Source organism: Salmo trutta, chromosome 33 (assembly GCF_901001165.1).
Source record: "Salmo trutta chromosome 33, fSalTru1.1, whole genome shotgun sequence".
NCBI classification, from domain to species: Eukaryota; Metazoa; Chordata; class Actinopteri; order Salmoniformes; family Salmonidae; genus Salmo; species Salmo trutta.
Window position 1 is genome coordinate 3,617,655 of NC_042989.1, and position 22,840 is coordinate 3,640,494.

Below are 22,840 nucleotides of genomic sequence, written 5' to 3' on the forward strand. Positions count from 1 at the left end.
TAAGGCTGCTTGTCTCTGATGTTGAAAGCAACATCCTGCCTTCTTCATGGTTCTAAGTTTTATTTAGCAAACAGAAATTACTGTAACCTGAGTGCCAGCCTATGCTGTGCTGTCATGCCACCTCTTTGTCACTCATTGTCATGTCAAATAATTGGAGTTGGAAAGAGTACAAATATCTAGGATCAGGCTAGGAGAAACAGATTACTGGGCACAATTGTGTAGTTTGACATGATGACATACAATTGACGACCAAAAGTATGTGGACATCTGCTTGTCAAACATCTCATTCCAAAATCATGGGCATTAATATGGAGTTGGTCCTCCCCTTTGATGGTTTAACAGCCTCCACTCTTCTGGGAAGGCTTTCCACTAGATGTTGGAACATTGCTGAAGGGACTTGCTTCCATTCAGCCGCAAGAGCATTAGTGAGGTCGGGCACTGATGTTGGGCGATTATGCCTGGCTCACAGTTGGCATTCCAATTCATCCTAAAGGTGTTAGATGGGGTTGAGGTCAGGTTTCTGTGCAGGCTTGTCAAGTTCTTTCATACCGATCTCGAACAAACAATTTCTGTATGGAAATCGCTTTGTGCACGGGGGCATTGTCATGCTGAAGGCCAAAAAGATCTGCCCTGTTATATGGCATTCTATGTGCTACGTTGAAGGTCACGGAGCTCTTCAGTAAGGCCATTCTACTGTCAATGTTTGTCTATGCAGATTGCATGGCTGCGTGCCCGATTTGATACACCTGTCAGCAACGGGTGTGGCTGAAAAAGCCGAATCCACTAATTTGAAAGTGTCCACTTACTTTTGTATATATAGTGTGTCTTTAATGTGTAGTACCATGTGTAATTTTGCCCTCCATGATCATAATAGTATCATAATTATTATTTGAAATACCAAGTAAGTACCTTTTGTAATTATGCAGAATTATGATGACACCATCATTGTATTAAATGTCTTGGTATGTTTCCTTTACTTGAAATGTTCCAACCTGTCAATGTGATGCAATACAGTGAGCGTGTCACTTTAACGCCGATTCCTTCAATGCAATCCAGGGGGCAGGTCTTTTCTTTCATCTGGGACTACAGTACTAGTAGCCAGCTGGAGATGGCCTTGGAGGTTGTGCTTGTGGTGTGCACCGCTGCTCGGGATGAGGAGAGGGAGCAGAATCACAGGCAGAGCGAATGTTTTATTAATTCGACATGCAACATTGTGTAAGTAGCTGAACTCTTCATTTGTTGCAAATGCTGAAAATAATCTCTCGATGGTAACCAGTAGCTCACTGGAGGCAGGGAATGGAAGCTCTCGGCGGTGCTCCTCATAGCTACACGGTTAATAAAGGATTTGGAAAGGAAATGGTCAAGATGGCAGCTCCATTTGGAATGTGAAGGTTTGGATTCTTAACGCTAGCGTGCTATTTAAAAAAAAATGTAACCCGCATATTGGAAATAGTAAACAAACACGGAACGCTGTTGATTGTATACAGTAGCTAGCTAACGTTATTCTAGAGGGTGCGCTACACGCCATTCCCAAGATAGGTGATGGAATTCTGTTGGATCACTTAAAATGTCGTATGTATAATAAATCAATTTGTTTACAGACGGACGCTGCAGTAATAAATGCACATGAAACAATGGCCTTTTGAATCGCACGATCAAGTTGCTGCGATCATCAGAGAAAAGACAGTCGACGGGACGCACGTGGAGTTCTATCATCAGCTGGAGGTGTGGAATGTGGACCGTGGACACATTTTACTCATTATGCATGCTTTAAATGAGTCTGGTAATTGATAGCTAATATTGTGCATGATAACCAAACAAATAATCGCCTATTATTAATGGAATGCAACTTTGTTGATCAGTGTATACCGAATACAAGCAAGAAACCAAGGAGAGGAATATGGCTGAAGTATCACACAATGAACCACTCTCTCAGGATATTGACATCGATCCAGACTTCGAGCCCCAGAAACGACCAAGGTCTTGCACCTGGCCTCTGCCTCGACCAGAGTCTAATGCAGGGAAGCCCGAATCAAACGATGACATCATCCCCGAGGAAGAGGATGATGATGTCACAGCACCCAGCAGCTCTAGCTCTTATAAGATCAATAATGTGAATGGTGGCATAGCCATACATCAGAACACAAAGAACTCTTCTAAACACCCATGCTTCACCACAACCACTAAGGAAGAAGTACAGAACCCCACTTCCAAAGAGGAGGGGAATGACGTCGATGGGTCCTCGTCCACACAGACGCATGCTGTCTCAGCTCTCAATGGCCTGGCCTCCCAACCTAGGAAGTCCTCAGCTAGGAGGAATGCCTGGGGGAACTACTCCTATGCGGACCTCATCACCCAGGCCATAGAGAGCTCCCCGGACCAGAGGCTGACATTATCCCAGATCTATGAGTGGATGGTGAGGTCTGTCCCTTACTTCAAGGACAAAGGAGACAGCAACAGCTCTGCAGGCTGGAAGGTGAGCAGCAGGGTGACATCACTGATATGGGATGATGCTTTCAGTAATAACAGTGTAACAAAGGCTGTGTGAGTGAGCCCATGTGTTCTTAGTGTGCACTGTCATCTGCAGGTGGAATCTGAATTGATAAAGATATACAATGCTTTCACTTGGCGCTAATCTGTGTTTTAGGTAGGCTACATACTGTACATATTGTAGCGAGGGGACACACTCGGGGTATTCAAACACACACATACCAAGGACCACAGTATGATTTTTGGTATAAAGTCTTCCTCCATCTAGACCAGGGATAGGGGTGGGGGCCACAAAAGCTCAACTCATTAGGAGCCGCAAGTGGCTCGCGGGTCTGCTTACCCACATCCATACCCACACATGAAGTCAGAGCCGGCCCTAGCCTTTTGGGGGCCCCACATGAAATTTTTTGCTAGTAGTGCCCCCCGTCTTGACAGCGGCGATAAAATAAATAACTATCATTTTTAGGGTATATTTCCTGCAATTCTACACGGGACGTAGAGAAAATGTTTTAGTTTTTAAAGCAAGTTTGCTGCAATTCTACACATTTTGCCATGGGGCAGAGCTAACAATGTGCCGTTTTAAAGCTAATTTCCTGTAATTCCTGAGGTTATATGACCTTAGCTCAGAGTGTTTTTTTTCAGTGCTACACATAAAAAAATGTGAAATAATTTTTGCATTGTAATTTCAGAAAATGTCCATAATATATCTGAGGCTAATAGTGGAGTGATAGTGTTACTTACCCACCAGTGTTGTGATTGGCTGTGATATTCGCCTATTGAGTTCTCCCGCTGGATTGGCATCTGTTGTCAAACTGAGAAATGCTGTTCTGACTTTGTGGCTGTGTTATCTAGTGGAAATCACTGTCATTTCCTTGTTGCAAAAATTCTACACTGTTCACTCAATTTCAGTTTATCTGAGATAACAAGCACTAATAGTGCTTGTTATTAGAGGTGTACCGATAAATCGGCCATTCCGATTAAATTAGGGCCGATTTCAAGTTTTCATAACAATCGGAAATTGGTATTTTTGGACGCCGATTTCGGCGATTTTATTTATTTATTAGATTCTTTTAAAATATTTATTTATTTTAATTTTGATTTTTTTTTAGACCTTTATTTAACTAGGCAAGTCAGTTAAGAACACATTCTTATTTTCAATGACGGCCTAGGAACGGTGGGTTAACTGCCTTGTTCAAGGGCAGAACGACAGATTTTTACCTTGTCAGCTCAGGGATTCAATCTTGCAACCTTACAGTTAACTAGTCCAACGCTCTAACCACCTGCTTTACATTGCACTCCACGAGGAGCCAGCCTGTTACGCGAATGCAGTAAGAAGCCAAGTTAAGTTGCTAGCTAGCATTAAGCTTATCTTATAAAAAACAATCAATCAATCATAATCACTAGTTAACTACACATGGTTCATGATATTACTAGTTTATCTAGCCTGTCCTGCGTTGCATATAATCGCTTAGGTACACGTTGCTCCAACCATCAACATCAATGCCTTTCTTAAAATCAATACACAAGTATATATTTTGAAACCTGCATATTTAGTTAATATTGCCTCCTAACATGAATTTCTTTTAACGAGGGAAAATGTTTCACTTCTCTTGCAAACAGAGTCAGGGTATATGCAGCAGTTTGGGCCGCCTGGCTCGTTGTGAACTGTGAAGACTATTTCTTCCTAACAAAGACAGCCGACTTCGCCAAACGGAGGATGATTTAACAAAAGCGCATTTGCGAAAAAAGCACAATCGTTGCACGACTGTACCTAACCATAAACATCAATGCCTTTCTTAAAATCAATACACAGAAGTATATATTTTTAAACCTGCATATTTAGCTAAAAGAAATCCAGGTTAGCAGGCAATATTAACCAGGTGAAATTGTGTCATTTTGCATTCATTGCACGCAGTCAGGGTATATGCAACAGTTTGGGCCGCCTGGCTCGTTGCGAACTAATTTGCCAGACTTTTACGTAATTATGACATAACATTGAAGGTTGTGCAATGTAACAGGAACGTTTTGTTTTCGAAATGATAGTTTCCGGATTCGACCATATTAATGACCTAAGGCTTGTATTTCTGTGTGTTATGTTATAATTAAGTCTATGATTTGATAGAGCAGTCTGACTGAGCAATGGTAGGCAGCAGCAGGCTCGTAAGCATTCATTCAAATAGCCCTTCGCAATGCATTGCGCTGTTTATGACTTCAAGCCTGTCAACTCCCAAGATTAGGCTGCTGTAACTGATGTGAAATGGCTAGCTAGTTAGCCGGGTGCGCGCTAATAGCGTTTCAAACGTCACTCGCTCTGAGACTTGGAGTAGTTGTTTCCCTTCCTCTACATGGGTAACGCTGCTTCGAGGGTGACTGTTGTCAATGTGTTCCTGGTTTGAGCCCAGGTAGGAGCGAGGAGAGGGACGGAAGCTATACTGTTACACTGGCAATACTAAAGTGCCTATAAGAACATCCAATAGTCAAAGGTATATGAAATACAAATCATATAGAGAGAAATAGTCCTATAATTCCTATAATAACTACAACCTAAAACATCTTACCTGGGAATATTGAAGACTCATGTTAAAAGGAACCACCAGCTTTCATATGTTCTCATGTTCTGAGTAAGGAACTTAAACGTTAGCTTTTTTACATGGCACATATTGCACTTTTACTTTCTTCTCCAACACTTTGTTTTTGCATTATTTAAACCAAATTGAACATGTTTCATTATTTATTTGAGGCTAAATAGATTTTATTGATGTATTATATTAAGTTAAAATAAGTGTTCATTCAGTATTGTTGTAAGTGTCATTATTACAAAAAAAACACAAAAAATCGGTCAATTAATCGGTATCGGATTTTTTTTGGGGTCCCCCAATTATCGGTATCGGCGTTGAAAAATCATAATCGGTCGACCTCTATTTGTTATCATTGTACCATCTAAATCGCTGTGAAATATGTTTTCAGTAACAAATATCGTTTTTACAGTTTGAAACTGGTGGACCAAAACTGAAACCAACAAATTTTAGTCCACCAGCTTCAAACGACTATAAAAATGATATATTTTTTTTGTTATTGAAAAGATATTTCACAGCGATTTTAGATGGTACAATGATAACAAGCACTGCAAAGTGTAGGGTTTTCTCACATAAACTGAAATTGAGCGAACAATTGCGGGTAAGTAATACTGTAAATCAATATCATTCGACTATCAGCATCAGATATACTATGGACATTTTCTGGAATTACAATGCATACAAAAAAATGATAGCCAGCTGGGAATGGAAAGTGTGTGGCTGCCTGATAGAAACAAGCGACGCCCCATGCAGATATCACTGTTGCATGAGGCTCCTCCTGAGTGCAGCCAACACCACTCTTGTCACCCGGCCTATGACAGTGCTGTAATAGAAGTAGATGCATACCTACATTGTCATTCAGCCCTCTTGATGAAGACCATTCAGAGAAAGCTGGACAATCAGATGCTGTCTCAAGTTTAGGACAGAACCATATAGGCCTACACTATGGCTCTGGTTTAGGAGACTTAGGCTATATACTGTCAGCCTGGGTCCAAACCGAATTGTTCAGTTTCACTTTACGCTACTCGTACTGTAACACTGAGTGGAGAGTTCCTCTGACTGCCACCGTCTTATCAGAGTATTTGCATGTAGAAGAGGCCCTTTGGCCTGCAGGGGATCTCGGGCTCAATGCAACAAATTACAACAAACACTTTTCTTGTAAAGGAATATTTGTCAGCAGTTGAAAATTAAACATTTAATTAAATTAAAACACATTTAGGGTGACCAATTGTTATGTTAGTGGAAGTTTAGGTTGGTGTCCTTTTGATCTGAGTTTATTTATTAGAGCAGTTTTCAGTAACACGATCAGAACAAAGGTGCAGTTAAAAACATTTGTTTCCCAAATGGCATCCTGTTTCCTTTTATAGTGCATTCGTTTTTACTAGGGTCCCGTAGGGTCTGGTCAAATGCAATGCACTACAGTATGTACGGAATAGGCTGCCATTTGGGATGCAACCAATGATGGGCTATTCATTTGTGATGGTAGATGGTGAATGATAGCCATTGATTATTTAAAATGGATGCATACAGCTGAGGACGAAAACAAAAGACCCCACTACCTGGCATCTACAGCCAATGAAGGTAGTTATTTTCCTTTAATTTCTCCCGAGTGGAGATACTTCTTCAGCCACCTTTTCCCATTTTATTAGTATTGTTTTTCCTGGGGAGTATTCATTAGTTCAGATAGTCCCTCTCATCAGAGGCCTTTCTTCTAGTGCCCTTCTAACCTGGTGGTTAAAGGGATAGTTCAGGATTTTGTCTATGAAGCAAACGTGAAGGAAGTTAGAGGTAGTTTCGCGAGCCAATGCTAACTAGCGCTCGCTTAGCACAAAGACTGGTGGCATGCTAGCTCTACCCGAAGACTTCCAGTCTCTGCGCTAAGCTAGTTAGCATTGGCTCGCAAAACTACCGCTAACTTCCTTTATACTGGATGCAGAAACATAAAAATGGTATCCATTAGTTCATCTGAGGCTTGGGAGGTAGATCAAGGTCTTCATTGCCAAAATCCTGAAATATCCCTTTAAGTTTATAATTTTGGTCCGCAAAGGGCTCTCTCTGGTCTGTTGTCTCTTGCCTCCGTTTGATTCTGGGGATTAGTTTGGCCTGGAAAACCAATCCATCCGTCATGGAATCGAGTCTAATGAAAGCTTCAGCTTTGCTGGATTTAAATGGAAAAAAGAGGTCTGGAAATAGAAATAGTCTAGGTTTGTAATCCTGTGCAACTGTTGGATAGAGGTTTGTGGGTCTACAGAAATGGAACAATTTACATTTTTGCGTTTTATTTTTATGTAACATTTATTTAACTAGGCAAGTCAGTCAAATTCTTATTTACAATGACGGCCAAACCCTAACCCGGAAGACGCTGGGCCAATTGTGCGGCGCCCTATGGGACTCCCAGTCACGACCGGTAATGATACAGCCTGGAATCGAACCAGGGTCTGTAGTGATGCCTCTAGCACTGAGATGCAGTGCCTTAGACTGCAACGCCACTAGGATCATTACTATGATAATGAGCATAGTTATAACAATAAATCAATAACGAGGGTCTTATTCTGGTGACATGGGCCATGTCCGAATACCCATACTTGCGTCCTCAATAGTAGTTGGTTTGAATATGCGGGAAAAAAAATTGAGCTTAATAGTATACGACATGTTGAGAATCAAGTATACTTTTAATGCCCGGACGTCATACTAGTTTCGGCTTTAACAACAGCTGATCATTTAGAAATGGGGATGCGCTACCAAAATCATCTAATAGTGGGAAACAACGCAATGACGCATTCTCAGTATGCAAATATAGAATGTTTTAATAGTATGTGACTTTTCGAACATCAAGTATGGTTTAAATCCCAGGATGTTATACTCATTTCGGGTCGTCATCTAGTAGAATTCGATGCACACTTTTCCACGAAGCATTGGAAGAGGTGGGCTGCAAGTTCTCTTCAAGTAGCAAACAACAAAAATAGGCTACTTAATTGGGAAGATGCCCAAAGCTTCTTTGGTGGTTTTCAAATGTAGGCTAAGTCGTTTTTGTTCTCCTTAAAATGATCACAAGTATTGCATCTTTGGAAACCTTCTTAAAAAAAAATACAAATTCCAAAGTGGATTACTAGTTTCTCACTGATGTGTTATTTGTTCCCTTGGCCTTCGCCAGAGCCTTAAAACTAAATACTAAACCATCTTTAGATTTCTGAATTTGTCGGCACCGGGGACTCGGGAAATGGCTGCTTTATTAGTGTCATGTTAATCAGGCCTTTTGAGTTGAACATGTGGATTGTTTTAGTTTTGTTGGCTAGTCTACCTATTTCGTTTATGGATCAAGCCCTAGCAGTCATTTTGATCTCGTTCCCAATAATTTGTGCGTCTTTTTTATTATGTTGCGGTTCTGAATTTCTGTGAACTAGCCTTTTGATTTGAACATTTAGAAAAGTTTTGGTGTGTGTACTAGGCTATTTGATTTCATTTATATGTTACAGCACTTTGGTTTCACTAAATATGTCGAAATGGAACTAAATGATCTGTTTGACTTCATCCCTTTTTAAATGGGATAGATGGGCTATATGGTCTACTACGGTGTTGGTCAAATGTTATAGGCAGACTGAGTAGGCCTATAACTAACCGATTCTATTCAGAGTTTAGGCTGGTTAATGGAGAAATTCAACCACACTCGGCCCCTCCCCACCTAAGCCAATCAGGAGCCGCTACTGCGTTGTGGCATACTGCATACTTTTTACTAAAAGGGTACATGCTAAATAGTATGCGCCGATGAGTAAATAGTATGCAGTTTTAAGTATGGTATTCGGACCCGTCCCTGATGATCGTTGTTTGCCAAAAATATTGCTATCCATAATATCCCCATGTAGATATTTGGTATTTTATTAGGATCCCCATTAGCTGTTGCAAAAGCAGCAGCTACTAATCCTGGGGTCCACACACAACATGATACATAATGCAGAACATCAATAGACAAGAACAGCTCAAGGACAGAACTACATAAATTTTTTCAAAGGGCACATGAAGCCTAGATATCAATGCATACACACACACTAACTAGGTCAAGTAGGGGAAAGGCGTTGTGCCGTGAGATGTTGCTTTATCTATAATTTTTTTTAACCAGGTTTGCTGTTTATTTGAGCAATATGAGATGGAAGTAAGTTCCATGCAATAAGGGCTCTATATAATACTACGCTTACTTGAATTTGTTCAGGATTTGTGGATTGTGAAAAGACCCCTGGTGGCATGTCTGGTGGGATAAGTGTGTGTGTGTCCGAGCTGTGTGTAAGTTGCCTATGCAAACAATTTGGGATTTTCATCACATTGTTTCTTAAAAAAATAACTGATGCAGTCAGTCTCAACTCTTAGCCAAGAGAGACTGGCATGCATAGTATTTATATCAGCCCCCTGATTACAATGAAGAGCAAAACGTGCTGCTCTGTTCTGGGCCAGCTGCAGCTTAACTAGGTATTTTCTTGCAGCACTGGACCACACGACTGGACAATAATCAAGATTAGACAAAACTAAAAATCATACACTTGATTTTTGGAGTGTGGTGTCAAAAAAGCAGAGCATCTCTTTATTATGGCCAGACCTCTCCCCATCTTTACAACCATTGAATCTATATGTTTTGACCATGACAGTTTTTACAATCTAAGGTAACGCCATGTAATTTAGTCTCCTCAACTTGTTCGACAGCCACACGATACATTACCAGATTCAGCTGAGGTCTAGAACTTAAGGAATGATTTGTACCAAATACATGGCTCTTAGTTTTAGAGATGTTCAGGACCAGTTTATTACTGGCCACCCATTCCAAAACAGACTGCAACTCTTTGTTAAGGGTTTCAGTGACTTCATTAGCTGTGATTGCTGATGCATATATGGTTGAATCATTAGCCTACCCGCACAGCCTACCCGCGCTGTATCTGTGAGCTGTTAGGGCGCAGGTGTGCCAATACCAGAGAAGGCACATTTTCTATTTAACGCAACAGTTTTTGACAAATGTCGGTAGAGTTTAAAATGTGATGGAAACACACATTGATCTTTACATTTTTATTCGGTACCTGAAAACTTAAGCGAGAAAGTACATTGTGTGCACTATGTCGTCATGCACTGATTTTTTTTATTTTTTATCCACAAGTCAGTTTGGTGGAAACCCACCACTGGTGGGGAAAATACGCATATTTTCTTTATGCAGATTTTTGAATATTCACATGAAAGTCTGTCGCCAATTGGATGGGAACGTAACTAGTCATGGAAATAGTCACGCAACAAGCCACTCATGATTACTTGTGGGTGGCTCACACTGTTAAGGCGTCTGCGTGCTTCCCAGCCGAAACAGTTCGGAAGAGTTTGTGTATGTGTTATGGCGTCATTTTGTGACATTTTAGTTAGTTTTGGACTTCGGTAAGGTTTTTTTTTTGACTGTTCAGGCACACAGCATTTTTTTCTTGAGGCAAGCCGAAGTCGGTTGCCGAATTCTACGACCCTTCGTCGGTGATTGGTCAACAGTAGGGATTCTTCAATAAAGTCTTTGTGATTCAACGAGAGATTTTTTTAAATTGAGAAATACTGCACCAAACATCTTATGTAAAATTGTGTGGCTAAGATCTTGGCAAAAATGTCAAAATGACAGATTTATTGAGTTGGATTCATTCTAATTATTTTGAGGAAGTGTATTCTGGCTACGGCGTCTCAAAATGGACAAACAAGTACTATTGCCGCTTTTTTTGTTTGTCTTTCAAACGACGATTCGGCTTGCCTCCAGCCGAACTGAAGCATGCTGACGGCTTTAGAGATCACCATTTAGGTCTTAGTTTCTATAGGTTAGTGCTATTCTTCTATTGACACTATATATCTGGTACAGAAGTGTACTGATACTCTGTACACATAGGAAGAGGTTTAGTCTGCATATTAGGAATGGATTTACCCTATAGCACTATGGTCAGCAGTTTATCTCAGCTATTAGACAGTGTGGTATTAAGGAATTTAAGATTTAGGCTGTCTATCTGTATCGGCTGAGCTGGGGCAAGGTCGGTGCATTATGTCCTTTTATGAAGAGTGGTTTGGGGCTAATCGTTGACGTTGTCAATCTATACAGTAGGTAATTCAGCTCCCACTTTGATAATAACGCTATGTTTTATGTCATACATTAGTGCTTCTGTTCAGCCTTGAATTTAGCTTTAATATCTTGTATTTAGCCTTGCAGTCAACCCAACTTGTTCCATACATAACTTACCTATTTAGTGCACATTTGTCCTGAAACATTTTGTTTGTAAGTCCTTATTTTTTACGGAATTGATGCATTATGTCAGGTTGCTAGACAATGCACCCTTTGCTGTAGCTATTGTCCTGGTACAGTGTTATGGGTCTACTTACTATGGTTCGTTTTTAATCAATGGGTGTCTTGCCATTGGCTGCTGGGCTCCATACCTCCATTTTTTATTTTTTTGGGCTGGTGGCCTGAGCACAAGAATCAGCTGACTGGAAACTATGTAGATCAATGTGTAGCAGTACGAGGGAGTGAGAGATGGGACCGAGAGAGATTGATAGCGAGGGAGAAATAGAGGGTGTCTGAGGGAGAGACAGGGATGATGTGAGCAGGGCGAGAAATAGTGGGGGAAGAGGCGTGCTGCTGGTTTACTCTGGATCTGGCGTTGCTTTGTGTAGACTAGCAGAATTCTGGTGTCTGTGTCGGTTTGTCTGTCTGTTGGTTTGTCGGTCTGTTCACAAGGAGGATTTGGTCAAAGGCTGCTACCGGCTGCTGCTGTTGTATGACAGAGTGGGGGAAGGGAGCGCTACAGTGGGTGCTTTTAGTTCTGTCTTTTTACAGAAAGCACTGCATATTGGGCTCCCACTGCATCTCAGTGCTAGGGGCGTCACTACAGACCCTGGTTCGATTCCAGGCTCTATCACAACTGGCCGTGATTGGGAGTCCCATAGGGCAACGCACAATTAGCCCAATGTCGTCCGGGTTTGGGCCAGGGTAGGCTGTCATTGTAAATTGCCTAGTTAAATAAAGGTAAAAAATATAGATATTTTTATAAAAATATAGAGATCACATTCTACTTGCAATTATACATGGGAAAATACAAATAATACAACAATGTATAGATTTAGATCTGAATGAAGTAGGTTTGTGTAACCTAATCAGCTAAATCGATACAGCAGAGTATTGCGATATCTTGACTCCAAGTATCAAAAATAATTGATGAGGATGATAATAATAAGTAGTTAACTCTAGCTAGCGCTAGTCAGCTGTACCTGTGCCAAAACTCTGGAATTTCTCGTTCTCTATCTCCTTTTTAAAATGATAAGCCAGCATGTTTCCAGCACTTTTTTTTTATTTCTATGTCTGATCACAACTCGTTTTCTCATGGCTCTCTATTGTCCCTCTGCAGCAGACATGGTGAGCAATATCTTTGGCAGTATTGTACAGTTGAAGTCGGAAGTTGACATACACATTTACATTTACATTTAAGTCATTTAGCAGACGCTCTTATCCAGAGCGACTTACAAATTGGTGCATTCACCTTATGATATCCAGTGGAACAACCACTTTACAATAGTGCATCTAGATCTTTTGGGGGGGGGGGGGGTTAGAAGGATTACTTTATCCTATCCCAGGTATTCCTTAAAGAGGTGGGGTTTCAGGTGTCTCCGGAAGGTGGTGATTGACTCCGCTGTCCTGGCGTCGTGAGGGAGCTTGTTCCACCATTGGGGTGCCAGAGCAGCGAACAGTTTTGACTGGGCTGAGCGGGAACTGTGCTTCCTCAGAGGTAGGGAGGCGAGCAGGCCAGAGGTGGATGAACGCAGTGCCCTTGTTTGGGTGTAGGGCCTGATCAGAGCCTGAAGGTACGGAGGTGCCGTTCCCCTCACAGCTCCGTAGGCAAGCACCATGGACTTGTAGCGGATGCGAGCTTCAACTGGAAGCCAGTGGAGAGAGCGGAGGAGCGGGGTGACGTGAGAGAACTTGGGAAGGTTGAACACCAGACGGGCTGCGGCGTTCTGGATGAGTTGTAGGGGTTTAATGGCACAGGCAGGGAGCCCAGCCAACAGCGAGTTGCAGTAATCCAGACGGGAGATGACAAGTGCCTGGACTAGGACCTGCGCCGCTTCCTGTGTGAGGCAGGGTCGTACTCTGCGAATGTTGTAGAGCATGAACCTACAGGATCGGGTCACCGCCTTGATGTTAGTGGAGAACGACAGGGTGTTGTCCAGGGTCACGCCAAGGTTCTTAGCACTCTGGGAGGAGGACACAAGGGAGTTGTCAACCGTGATGGTGAGATCATGGAACGGGCAGTCCTTCCCCGGGAGGAAGAGCAGCTCCGTCTTGCCGAGGTTCAGCTTGAGGTGGTGAGCTGTCATCCACACTGATATGTCTGCCAGACATGCAGAGATGCGATTCGCCACCTGGTTATCAGAAGGGGGAAAGGAGAAGATTAATTGTGTGTCGTCTGCGTAGCAATGATAGGAGAGACCATGTGAGGATATGACCGAGCCAAGTGACTTGGTGTATAGTGAGAATAGGAGAGGGCCTAGAACAGAGCCCTGGGGGACACCAGTGGTGAGAGCACGTGGTGCGGAGACAGATTCTCGCCACGCCACCTGGTAGGAGCGACCTGTCAGGTAGGACGCAATCCAAGCGTGGGCCGCGCCGGAGATGCCCAGCTCGGAGAGGAGGATCTGATGGTTCACAGTATCAAAGGCAGCAGATAGGTCTAGAAGGATGAGAGCAGAGGAGAGAGAGTTAGCTTTAGCAGTGCGGAGAGCCTCCGTGACACAGAGAAGAGCAGTCTCAGTTGAATGCCCAGTCTTGAAACCTGACTGATTAGGATCAAGAAGGTCATTCTGAGAGAGATAGCAAGAGAGCTGGCCAAGGACGGCACGTTCAAGAGTTTTGGAGAGAAAAGAAAGAAGGGATACTGGTCTGTAGTTGTTGATATCGGAGATATCGAGTGTAGGTTTTTTCAGAAGGGGTGCAACTCTCGCTCTCTTGAAGACGGAAGGGACGTAGCCAGCGGTCAAGGATGAGTTGATGAGCGAGGTGAGGTAGGGGAGAAGGTCTCCGGAAATGGTCTGGAGAAGAGAGGAGGGGATAGGGTCAAGTGGGCAGGTCGTTGGGCGGCCGGCCGTCACGAGACGCGAGATTTCATCTGGAGAGAGAGGGGAGAAAGAGGTCAAAGCACAGGGTAGGGCAGTGTGAGCAGGACCAGCGGTGTCATTTGGCTTCGCAAACGAGGATCGGATGTCATCAGCCTTCTTTTCAAAATGGTTGACGAAGTCATCCGCAGAGAGAGAGGAGGGGGAGGAGGATTCAGGAGGGAGGAGAAGGTAGCAAAGAGCTTCCTAGGGTTAGAGGCAGATGCTTGGAATTTAGAGTGGTAGAAAGTGGCTTTAGCAGCAGAGACAGAAGAGGAAAATGTAGAGAGGAGGGCGTGAAAGGATGCCAGGTCCGCAGGGAGGCGAGTTTTCCTCAATTTCCGCTATAGCCAAATACATTTAAACTCTGTTTTTCACAATTCCTGACATTTAATCCTAGTAAAAATTCCCTGTCTTAGGTCAGTTAGGATCACCACTTTTATTTTAAGAATTTGAAATGTCAGAAAAATAGTAGGGATTTTATTTTGGCTTTTATTTCTTTCATCACATTCCCAGTGAGTCAGAAGTTTACATACACTCAATTAGTATTGGTAGCATTGCCTTTAAATTGTTTAACTTGGGTCAAACGTTTCGGGTAGCCTTCCACAAGCTTCCCACAATAAGTTGGGTGAGTTTTGGCCCATTCCTCCTGACAGAGATGGTGTAACTGAGTCAAGTTTCTAGGCCTCCTTGCTCGCACACGCTTTTCCAGTTCTGCCCACAAATTTTCTATGGAATTGAGGTCAGGGCTTTGTGATGGCCACTCCAATACCTTGACTTTGTTGTCCTTAAGCCATTTTGCCACAACTTTGGAAGTATGTTTGGGGTCATTGTCCATTTGGAAGACCCATTTGCAACCAAGCTTTAGCTTCATGACTGATGTTACTTCAATATATCCACATCATTTTCCACCCTCATGATGCCATCTATTTTGTGAAGTGCACCACTCCCTCCTGCAGCAAAGCACCCCCACAACATGATGCTGCCACCGCCGTGCTTCACGGTTGGGATGATGTTCTTCGGCTTGCAAGCCTCCCCCTTTTTCCTCCAAACATAACGGTGGTCATTATGGCCAAACAGTTCTATTTTTGTTTCATCAGACCAGAGAATATTTCTCCAAAAAGTTCGATCTTTGTCCCCATGTACAGTTGCAAACTGTAGTCTGTTTTTTTTAATGGGGGTTTTGGAGCAGTGGCTTCTTTCTTGCTGAGCGGCCTTTCAGGTCATGTCGATATAGGACTCGTTTTACTGTGGATATAGATACTTTTGTACCCGTTTCCTCCAGCATCTTCACAAGGTCCTTTGCTATTGTTCTGGAATTGATTTGCACTTTTCGCACCAATGTGCGTTCATCTCTAGGAGACAGAACGCGTCTCCTTCCTGAGCGGTATGACAGCTGCATGGTCCCATGGTGTTTATACTTGCGTACTATTGTTTGTACAGATGAACGTGGTACCTTCAGGCGTTTGGAAATTGCTCCCAAGGATGAACCAGACTTGTGTAGGTCTACAATTTCTTTTCTGAGGTCTTGGCTGATTTCTTTTGATTTTCCCATGATGTCAAGCAAAGAGGCACTGAGTTTGAAGGTAGGCCTCGAAATACATCCACAGGTATTTAGCCACCCTTTGCCTTGATGACAGCTTTGCACGCTCTTGGCATTCTCAACCAGCTTCATGAGGTAGTCACCTGGAATGCATTTAAATTAGCAGGTGTGCCTTGTTAAAAGTTATTTTGTGGAATTTATTTTCTCCTTAATGCGTTTGAGCCAATCAGTTGTGTTGTGACAAGTTAAGGGGGTATACAGTTCATATTATGGCATATTATGGACCAAGTTCATATTATGGCTAGAACAGCTCAAATAAGCAAAGAGAAACGACAGTCCATCATTACTTTAAGACATGAAGGTCAGTCAATACGGAACATTTCAAGAACTTTGAAAGTTTCAAGTGCAGTCGCAAAAACCATCAAGCAATATGATGAAACTGGCTGTCATGAAGACCGCCACATGAATGGAAGACCCAGAGTTACCTCTGCTGCAGAGGATAAGTTCATTAGAATTACCAGCCTCAGAAATTGCAGCCCAAATAAATGCTTCAGAGTTCAAGTAACAGACACTTCTCAACTTCAACTGTTCAGAGGAGACTGTGTGAATCAGGCCTTCATGGTCGTATGGCTGCAAAGAAACCACTACTAAAGGACACCAATAAGGAGAAGAGATTGGCTCAAACGCATTAAGATGGAAAGAAATTCCACAAATGAACTTTTAACGAGGCACACCTGCTAATTTAAATGCATTCCAGGGGACTACCTCATGAAGCTGGTTGAGAGAATGCCAAGAGTGTGCAAAGCTGTCATCAGGGCAAAGGGTGGCTATTTGAAGAATCTTAAACAAATCAAAATATATTTTATATTTAACACTTTTTTTGGTTACTACATGATTCCATGTGTGTTATTTCATAGTTTTGATGTCTTCACTATAAAATGTAGAAAATAGTCAAAATAAAGAAAAACCCTTGAATGAGTAGGTGTTCTAAAACTTTTGACCGGTAGTGTAGGTATCATATCATGAGGTCCCTGCCAATTCCCAGCCTTACAGCTAACCATAGTCATACCCACAGTGGTTGGCATGTTGCAAAGTCTTATCAAACTTGCCAGGCTAGTCAATAAGTAAAAGAACGGCTGATGAGTCGTGCATTAACAGTTCAGGAAAAGAGAAGCATGTTTCACTCCTGACTGGATGATAAAAGTGTGTCACTGCTTAGTTTAATCCTGTAATTGGCTTGGAGCGAGTCAGTGACCGAGGGGTTTTCGGGAAGTTTGATGTCAACAGACCAAACCATTGACCCATATTCAAATATAGACAGAACAGCCCACTGACCCATGGGAAAGAATAGGCCGGTTTGGTCAGTGATTTGTCTCACATCACAGAAATGTCCAGCTTTGCATAGTAGGCAGACGTGTGCATATCAGATTTTGCTAGGCAAAATGGTAGAGGCATTTAGGACTACCCTAGACCACTCACACTTATCCATACATCTCTCATTAACCCACCCCTCTCCAAGCCCTGGTGCTGCAGACCCAGAGATTACTTACTGCAGTTCCTCCTCTCCCATGCTCTCCTTTGCTTCGCTCTGTGGCAGGACTCCCTGTTAGTGTAACCTGAATGCACAGACAGACTCCAGCCCTTTAATTTAGAAGCTACATGGTTGAGAATATCTCCAGGGAAATCTGTTAGACCTTTTACAGCAGCAGACAGAAAATAGGTCACAGCTGCATTGGAATACTGTATCTCCCAGAATAAGATCCACACATTGCATAACTGCAGTGTAATATCCAGTGTGTGTATATTATTGTTTTCTCCCTTTACTTTGCCTCAGCTTTATGTCCAGTGTGTATGTATGATTGAGCACAGACCTTTTTTTTTTACAGAGGTTAAGACATTTTTCACAAGTCTACATATAAAAACTGCTTTTTGGAGCAATTTTACCACCAAGAATCTTTAGCATCAAAGACAATCCACAAATTTGCATCAGGAATGAAATCAATACTGCAAAATTCACATGCATTGGGCTCTTTCTCCATCAAAAAACGTGTTTTATGTATTGTTGCTCTTATATCTGTGTAGTAACACTGTAATTAAACAAGTAACAATATTGTATTAACCTCCTGTTAAAGTGTCACACAACTAACCCTTTCCTCTATCTCCAGAACTCCATCCGACACAACCTGTCTCTCCACAGTCGTTTCATGCGGGTGCAGAATGAAGGAACGGGGAAGAGTTCCTGGTGGATGGTCAACCCTGAGGGCGGGAAAGGCGGCAAAGCTCCACGACGACGGGCCGTATCCATGGACAACAGCAACAAGCTAATCAAAGGTGCTCGAGGCCGCGCCGCCAAGAAGAAAGCATCTCTAGGCCTACAGGCCGTCCAAGATGGCAGCTCCGAGAGTTTATCCTTATCCTCTAGCTTGTCCAAGTGGACAGGAAGTCCCACGTCTCGCAGCAGTGACGAACTGGATGCCTGGACGGACTTCAGGTCTCGCACCAACTCCAATGCCAGCACAATCAGCGGGCGCCTTTCCCCCATCCTGGCCAACCCAGAGCTGGACGAGGCGCTGGATGACGACTCCATCTCTCCCCTCTCTCCCATGCTCTACTCCAGTCCCAGCAGTTTGTCCCCCTCCACCGGCCCCCTAGGTCTGGCCGACCTGGCCCTCACTATGAACCTCAACGACGGGCTCCCTGACGACCTGATGGGCGACCTTCTGGACAACATCAGCTTGACGGCGTCCCAGCAGCCCCTGGGGCAGGAGGTGGAGAGCGGAGGACCCAATCAGATGGGGAGCTCAGTGTTAACCTTCAGCTGTTCAGGAGGTAGTAGTAGTCTGGGCATCCCATCCTCCGGCAGCTACGGGCCTCCCATCTCCATCTTCCAGCTCAGCCCCCCGTCCTCCTCAGTGACCTCCCTACGCCAGTCCCCCATGCAGACCATCCAGGAGAACCACCAAGCTTCCTTCTCCTGCCTGTCCTCTCGTTTCAACCACCACCACACCCTGCAGGACCTGCTGAGCCTGGAGACACATGGCAGCCATGTCAGCGACATCATGCTCACGCACTCTGACCCACTGATGTCACAAGCCAGCGCCTCTGTCACTTTGTCCCAGAATTCCCGGCGGAATGCCATGCTGCTCCGCAAGGACCCTATGATGTCATCAAACTGGGACGGTGCTGCGGGTCTGAATTCCCAGACTTCCTTAATGCCTGGTTGGCGGGCTCAGGCTGGCTTGTCTACCCCTAACAATGAAGTGTTGTGCTCAAGCAATGACTTGGACCAGCAGGCCAAGCAGCTTCTCCAGCACCTACCGTCTCCCAGTAGAAACTCTTCTATGCAGCTTGGTGGCTCTGGTACCAACAACAGCACCTCTGAAAACCCATTTCAGTTGATCGCTCCGGACCGCTTTCCCGTCCCTGACGATCTGGATTTGGACGTGTTCAACAGCAGCCTGGACTGTGACATGGACACTATCATACGTAATGAGCTGATGGACGCTGACTGCATTGAGGATTTGTGAATACAGGCCCGGGACTGTGAGGCTCTGTTTAGTCTCTGTGTTGGGAGTTGAGACAGTAACCATCCGTATTATCAGTGGGATTTTAGTAAATGTGAAGTTAACATGTGAAATAGACACTTATTTTAAGTCTCAGGGATTTATCCTTATGTGGTGATTTGTAAACACTGATATAAAAATGGAATGTTTTTATTTTATTTTTTACCCTGCTTCCATTGTCATATTTCTTAACCATACATTAACCAACACAATATTTTTGCCAAACCAGCCATCAGTCCAGTGTGGTTGACTGCCTGTTTACATCTAACAAGCTCCAGAGAATGTTAACATTATTTTGTATATACTTGATTCAGCTTTTTATGCTTTTACCGGTATGTTCTCAGCAGAAAAGAGGACTAAGGAAAAAAAGCAATTGTGTATTTTTGAAACGCCTTGCATCAAAGATCCATTCCATGCACCTGTATCATAAAACATTTAGTTTATAAATGTTTAACGTCATCAAATGCAAGGTTATCCACATGGTGTTAATTGTACTGTATGTATGTGATGTTTGGTTAATTTTCTTCAGTGATTTTGATATTCAATACTCCTGAGAGAATTCTCTGCTTGTAAAGTTGCAATGTCAGACTCTGCACTATAACATGGCCTGTATTCAATAAAGCATTTCTGGGTATGAGTACTGATACAGGATCAGTTTAACCTTTTAGATCAGCACTCCGACTCTAAGAAGCTTTATGAATATAGGCCCAGGTGTTGCTTGATTGTTAGTCCTTATAGCAATTCATGATTGCTCTGGAAATGCGACCCAGATGCTCCGTACGGAGGTTTTGATACAATTGCAGAGCCTCTGGAGGCTTGCAGGGGCCAAATCGAGCTCCGCACCGCATTGCCGTGCGCCTCCCAAATGTTGTAATAGTACGGAGGGCTCCGTATAGCTCTGCATTGACATGATTGGTTGATGGTACGTGGGGGCGGAAGGTGCTTTTTATAAACACATGAACTTTCTTGACAACTTCCAACAGCTCTGCGAAGCGCTAGAAGTTTGAAAGCTCTGACTTCTGCGGAGGCCACATCGCTGTAAATGCTGTACGGCCATTGCAGATGTTGGATTGACCATGCGGAACCTTTAAGGGAAAGCGTTGTAAAAAGGACTGGCAGTTGCATGGTAGCATACCATTTAGACGGCTTTAAAATAGGGAACAATAACAGTACAATATCTTCTTGAATATTGCCAAATCTTTTCCACATTCAAGAAATCCAATAAAAGAAAACATTGAAAATGTACTTTGTTCAGCACGCGCTTTAGTAGAAATAAGGGATAAAGTACAATTCTAAAGGCAAAACAACTGTCACAATAATTTAACAATGGATTTAACTCTTGGTTTTCCAATATACTTTGTAAGATCAAAAAAGGGTCAACATAAGGGTTAAGTTTACAATCTCATCCACTGAGAATGGATCTACTTTGTATTTTTACTTATTTTGAACACCGAAAGAATTACAGCTTACAAAAATATATATTTTTTACATCGGATAATCATTTACTCATGCTAAATATTGACATTTAGGCAAAGCCTGAAATATCAGATTATTGAAAAGCCCATTCCATGCAGAATCAGAAGCAATAAACTCTTAACATTCTGTTTAAATTATTGCCCCAAAAATAATATAATGTAAATATTTGGAGCCGATTTCTCACATGGAATAGGATTAAGTGAAGAGATTATTACCAAAATTTCGAGTCAATATACATTGTACAAGCTTTACGGGTGTCCTATGCTATTGTGTTGAAAATGTTAGGAGTTTTAATGACTCCTTATTTTCTTGACATCTATGTAACTCTTAACGCTACCAACATAGAAGTTCTATGTAATATATGTAGATGGATTTAGACTCCTGATACAACATATTTTGAATACAGTACTTGGATTGGTTTCACGATGATTAGATATTAACCATTTGACTGGCTGGTTTTATGCTGAAATCATTTTTGTTTAGTATCATCATTAAAGTAATATTGCAGTATTATTTCTCGTACTGTAGATTACTCACTGCCTACCTATGATCTTATTAACCTTGCTGGTCCTAAATTACGTCACTCTACTTGATGTTTGTTGGCATTTCCTTATGTATTTCCACTTTGGATGATGTAATGTAGGTCTAAGAAATGGTGAATGTAAATAAAAGCTTTGTGAAGCACTATAATCGTCTTGAAAATGTGTCTTGTTCTTTTATTGTATTGAATATTTATATCAATCTCAACATGTATTTTTTTTAAATACTCCACTGCTACTGCAAGTGTAACCTAGCAAAAATGGATTGAATTTATATAGCAAAATGTTTGAAGACAAAGGGAGCCTTCTTCTAAGAACATTATTCGATTTCCTATATGTCCTTTGTCCTCAGACATCATGCTATAGAAAATGGTTGCTAGGGAAACATGACATCTTAAAATGGGGGATTGATAGCTACCAGATGGTTAAAAAAAAAACAACAGAGTATTGCCTTTTTGGGATAGGAATAGTATGGTGGTGTGTGGACACACTTAATTCAACAACAAGGCCATGTTTTTTTATTTAACCAGGCAAGTCAGTTAAGAACAAATTCTTATTTACAACAACCGCCTACTGGGGAACAGTGGGTTTTTACCTTGTCAGCTCAGGGATTTGATCCAGCAACATTTCAGTTATTGGCCCAACGCTCTAACCACTAGGCTACCTGCCTCCACCCCAAAAATTATGTGATTTCAAGGGGACACCAGGATATTGCATCCACAATCTCCATCCACAATCACAGTCACCATGCAGTTCAGTCCAGGCTATCACAGCCTCTCTTCTCCTGCTGGTGACAAAGGAATTATGAAACTCCCTTGTCCTTGAGTATTTATTGGTAGAAGTGCACCTTGTGACAATTTTTTTATTGGATGTGCCCATCCTCTGTAGGAGCCAATCGGCTTGCCTGTATCCAAGAGAAGTGAGCATGTTGAGCTATTTAAATCCAGCCAGGGGAGCTGATAATAGAATAATGAAGTATTTGAAATGTACAGTAGGGTAAATATCTACCACCAAGAGATCATTGCACTGTATTGCTGCAAGGTACAGCTGACTTATCTAAATTGCTGATCATTGCTTTGGAAATTTAAAATAGAAGTTAATCATTGTGATTTCATTGAGTAATGTAATTGTCTTTATTCTTTTTGGAAAACATAAATCAGCTAAAAAAATTATCACTGAAAATATTTTACAAGAGCATAGTGCATTTATCTCCCTTGAAATTATTCAAAGAGAATTAAGTTTATTCACCAATGAAAGAAACAGCACGGACAAATATTACCACAAATTGATACATTTGAAAAATACATTTTGGCATGTGGTCATTGTCTATCAGAAAATTCAGATTTGCATAGGTCAGCAATCCTGTTGGATCAAGGGGCGTTATTGAAGTTCTGGTGCCCTCTAGAGTTCAAAAGTATGTATAGGACTGTTAAGACTTTTATGGCCCCATAGTCTCCATGGTGACTCTGGACAACAAGCTTGGGAACCAGTTTGGAGTTGCTTTCAGGAGCCAAT

General features: G+C 42.3%; 1 protein-coding gene across 3 annotated transcripts; it reads left to right on the forward strand.

Annotated features, from left to right (window-relative positions):
* The first annotated feature begins 438 nt into the window (after positions 1–438).
* Positions 439–21,488, forward strand: foxo3a (forkhead box O3A). 3 transcript variants are annotated; one of them, XM_029729457.1, is made up of 3 exons: positions 439–1,725; positions 1,863–2,476; positions 17,913–21,488. In XM_029729457.1, exons 2-3 carry the CDS (start codon positions 1,901–1,903, stop codon positions 19,272–19,274), a joined length of 1,938 nt encoding a protein of 645 aa, XP_029585317.1. In that variant the 5' UTR covers positions 439–1,725; positions 1,863–1,900; the 3' UTR covers positions 19,275–21,488. The 3 variants fall into 3 exon arrangements, with proteins under 3 accessions (XP_029585317.1, XP_029585319.1, XP_029585318.1); XM_029729459.1 differs by having other exon boundaries at positions 439–1,391; positions 1,602–2,476; XM_029729458.1 differs by having other exon boundaries at positions 439–1,215; positions 1,602–2,476.
* The last annotated feature ends 1,352 nt before the right edge of the window (positions 21,489–22,840 follow it).

What these genes read in the sequence shown, in the direction of transcription:
- foxo3a (XM_029729457.1), top strand. Translation starts at nt 1,901, where the DNA reads ATGGCTGAAGTATCACACAATGAACCACTCTCTCAGGATATTGACATC. An exon ending in ACAGCTCTGCAGGCTGGAAG is followed by an intron (nt 2,477 to 17,912) that starts GTGAGCAGCAGG and finishes CTCTATCTCCAG; the next exon opens with AACTCCATCCGACACAACCT.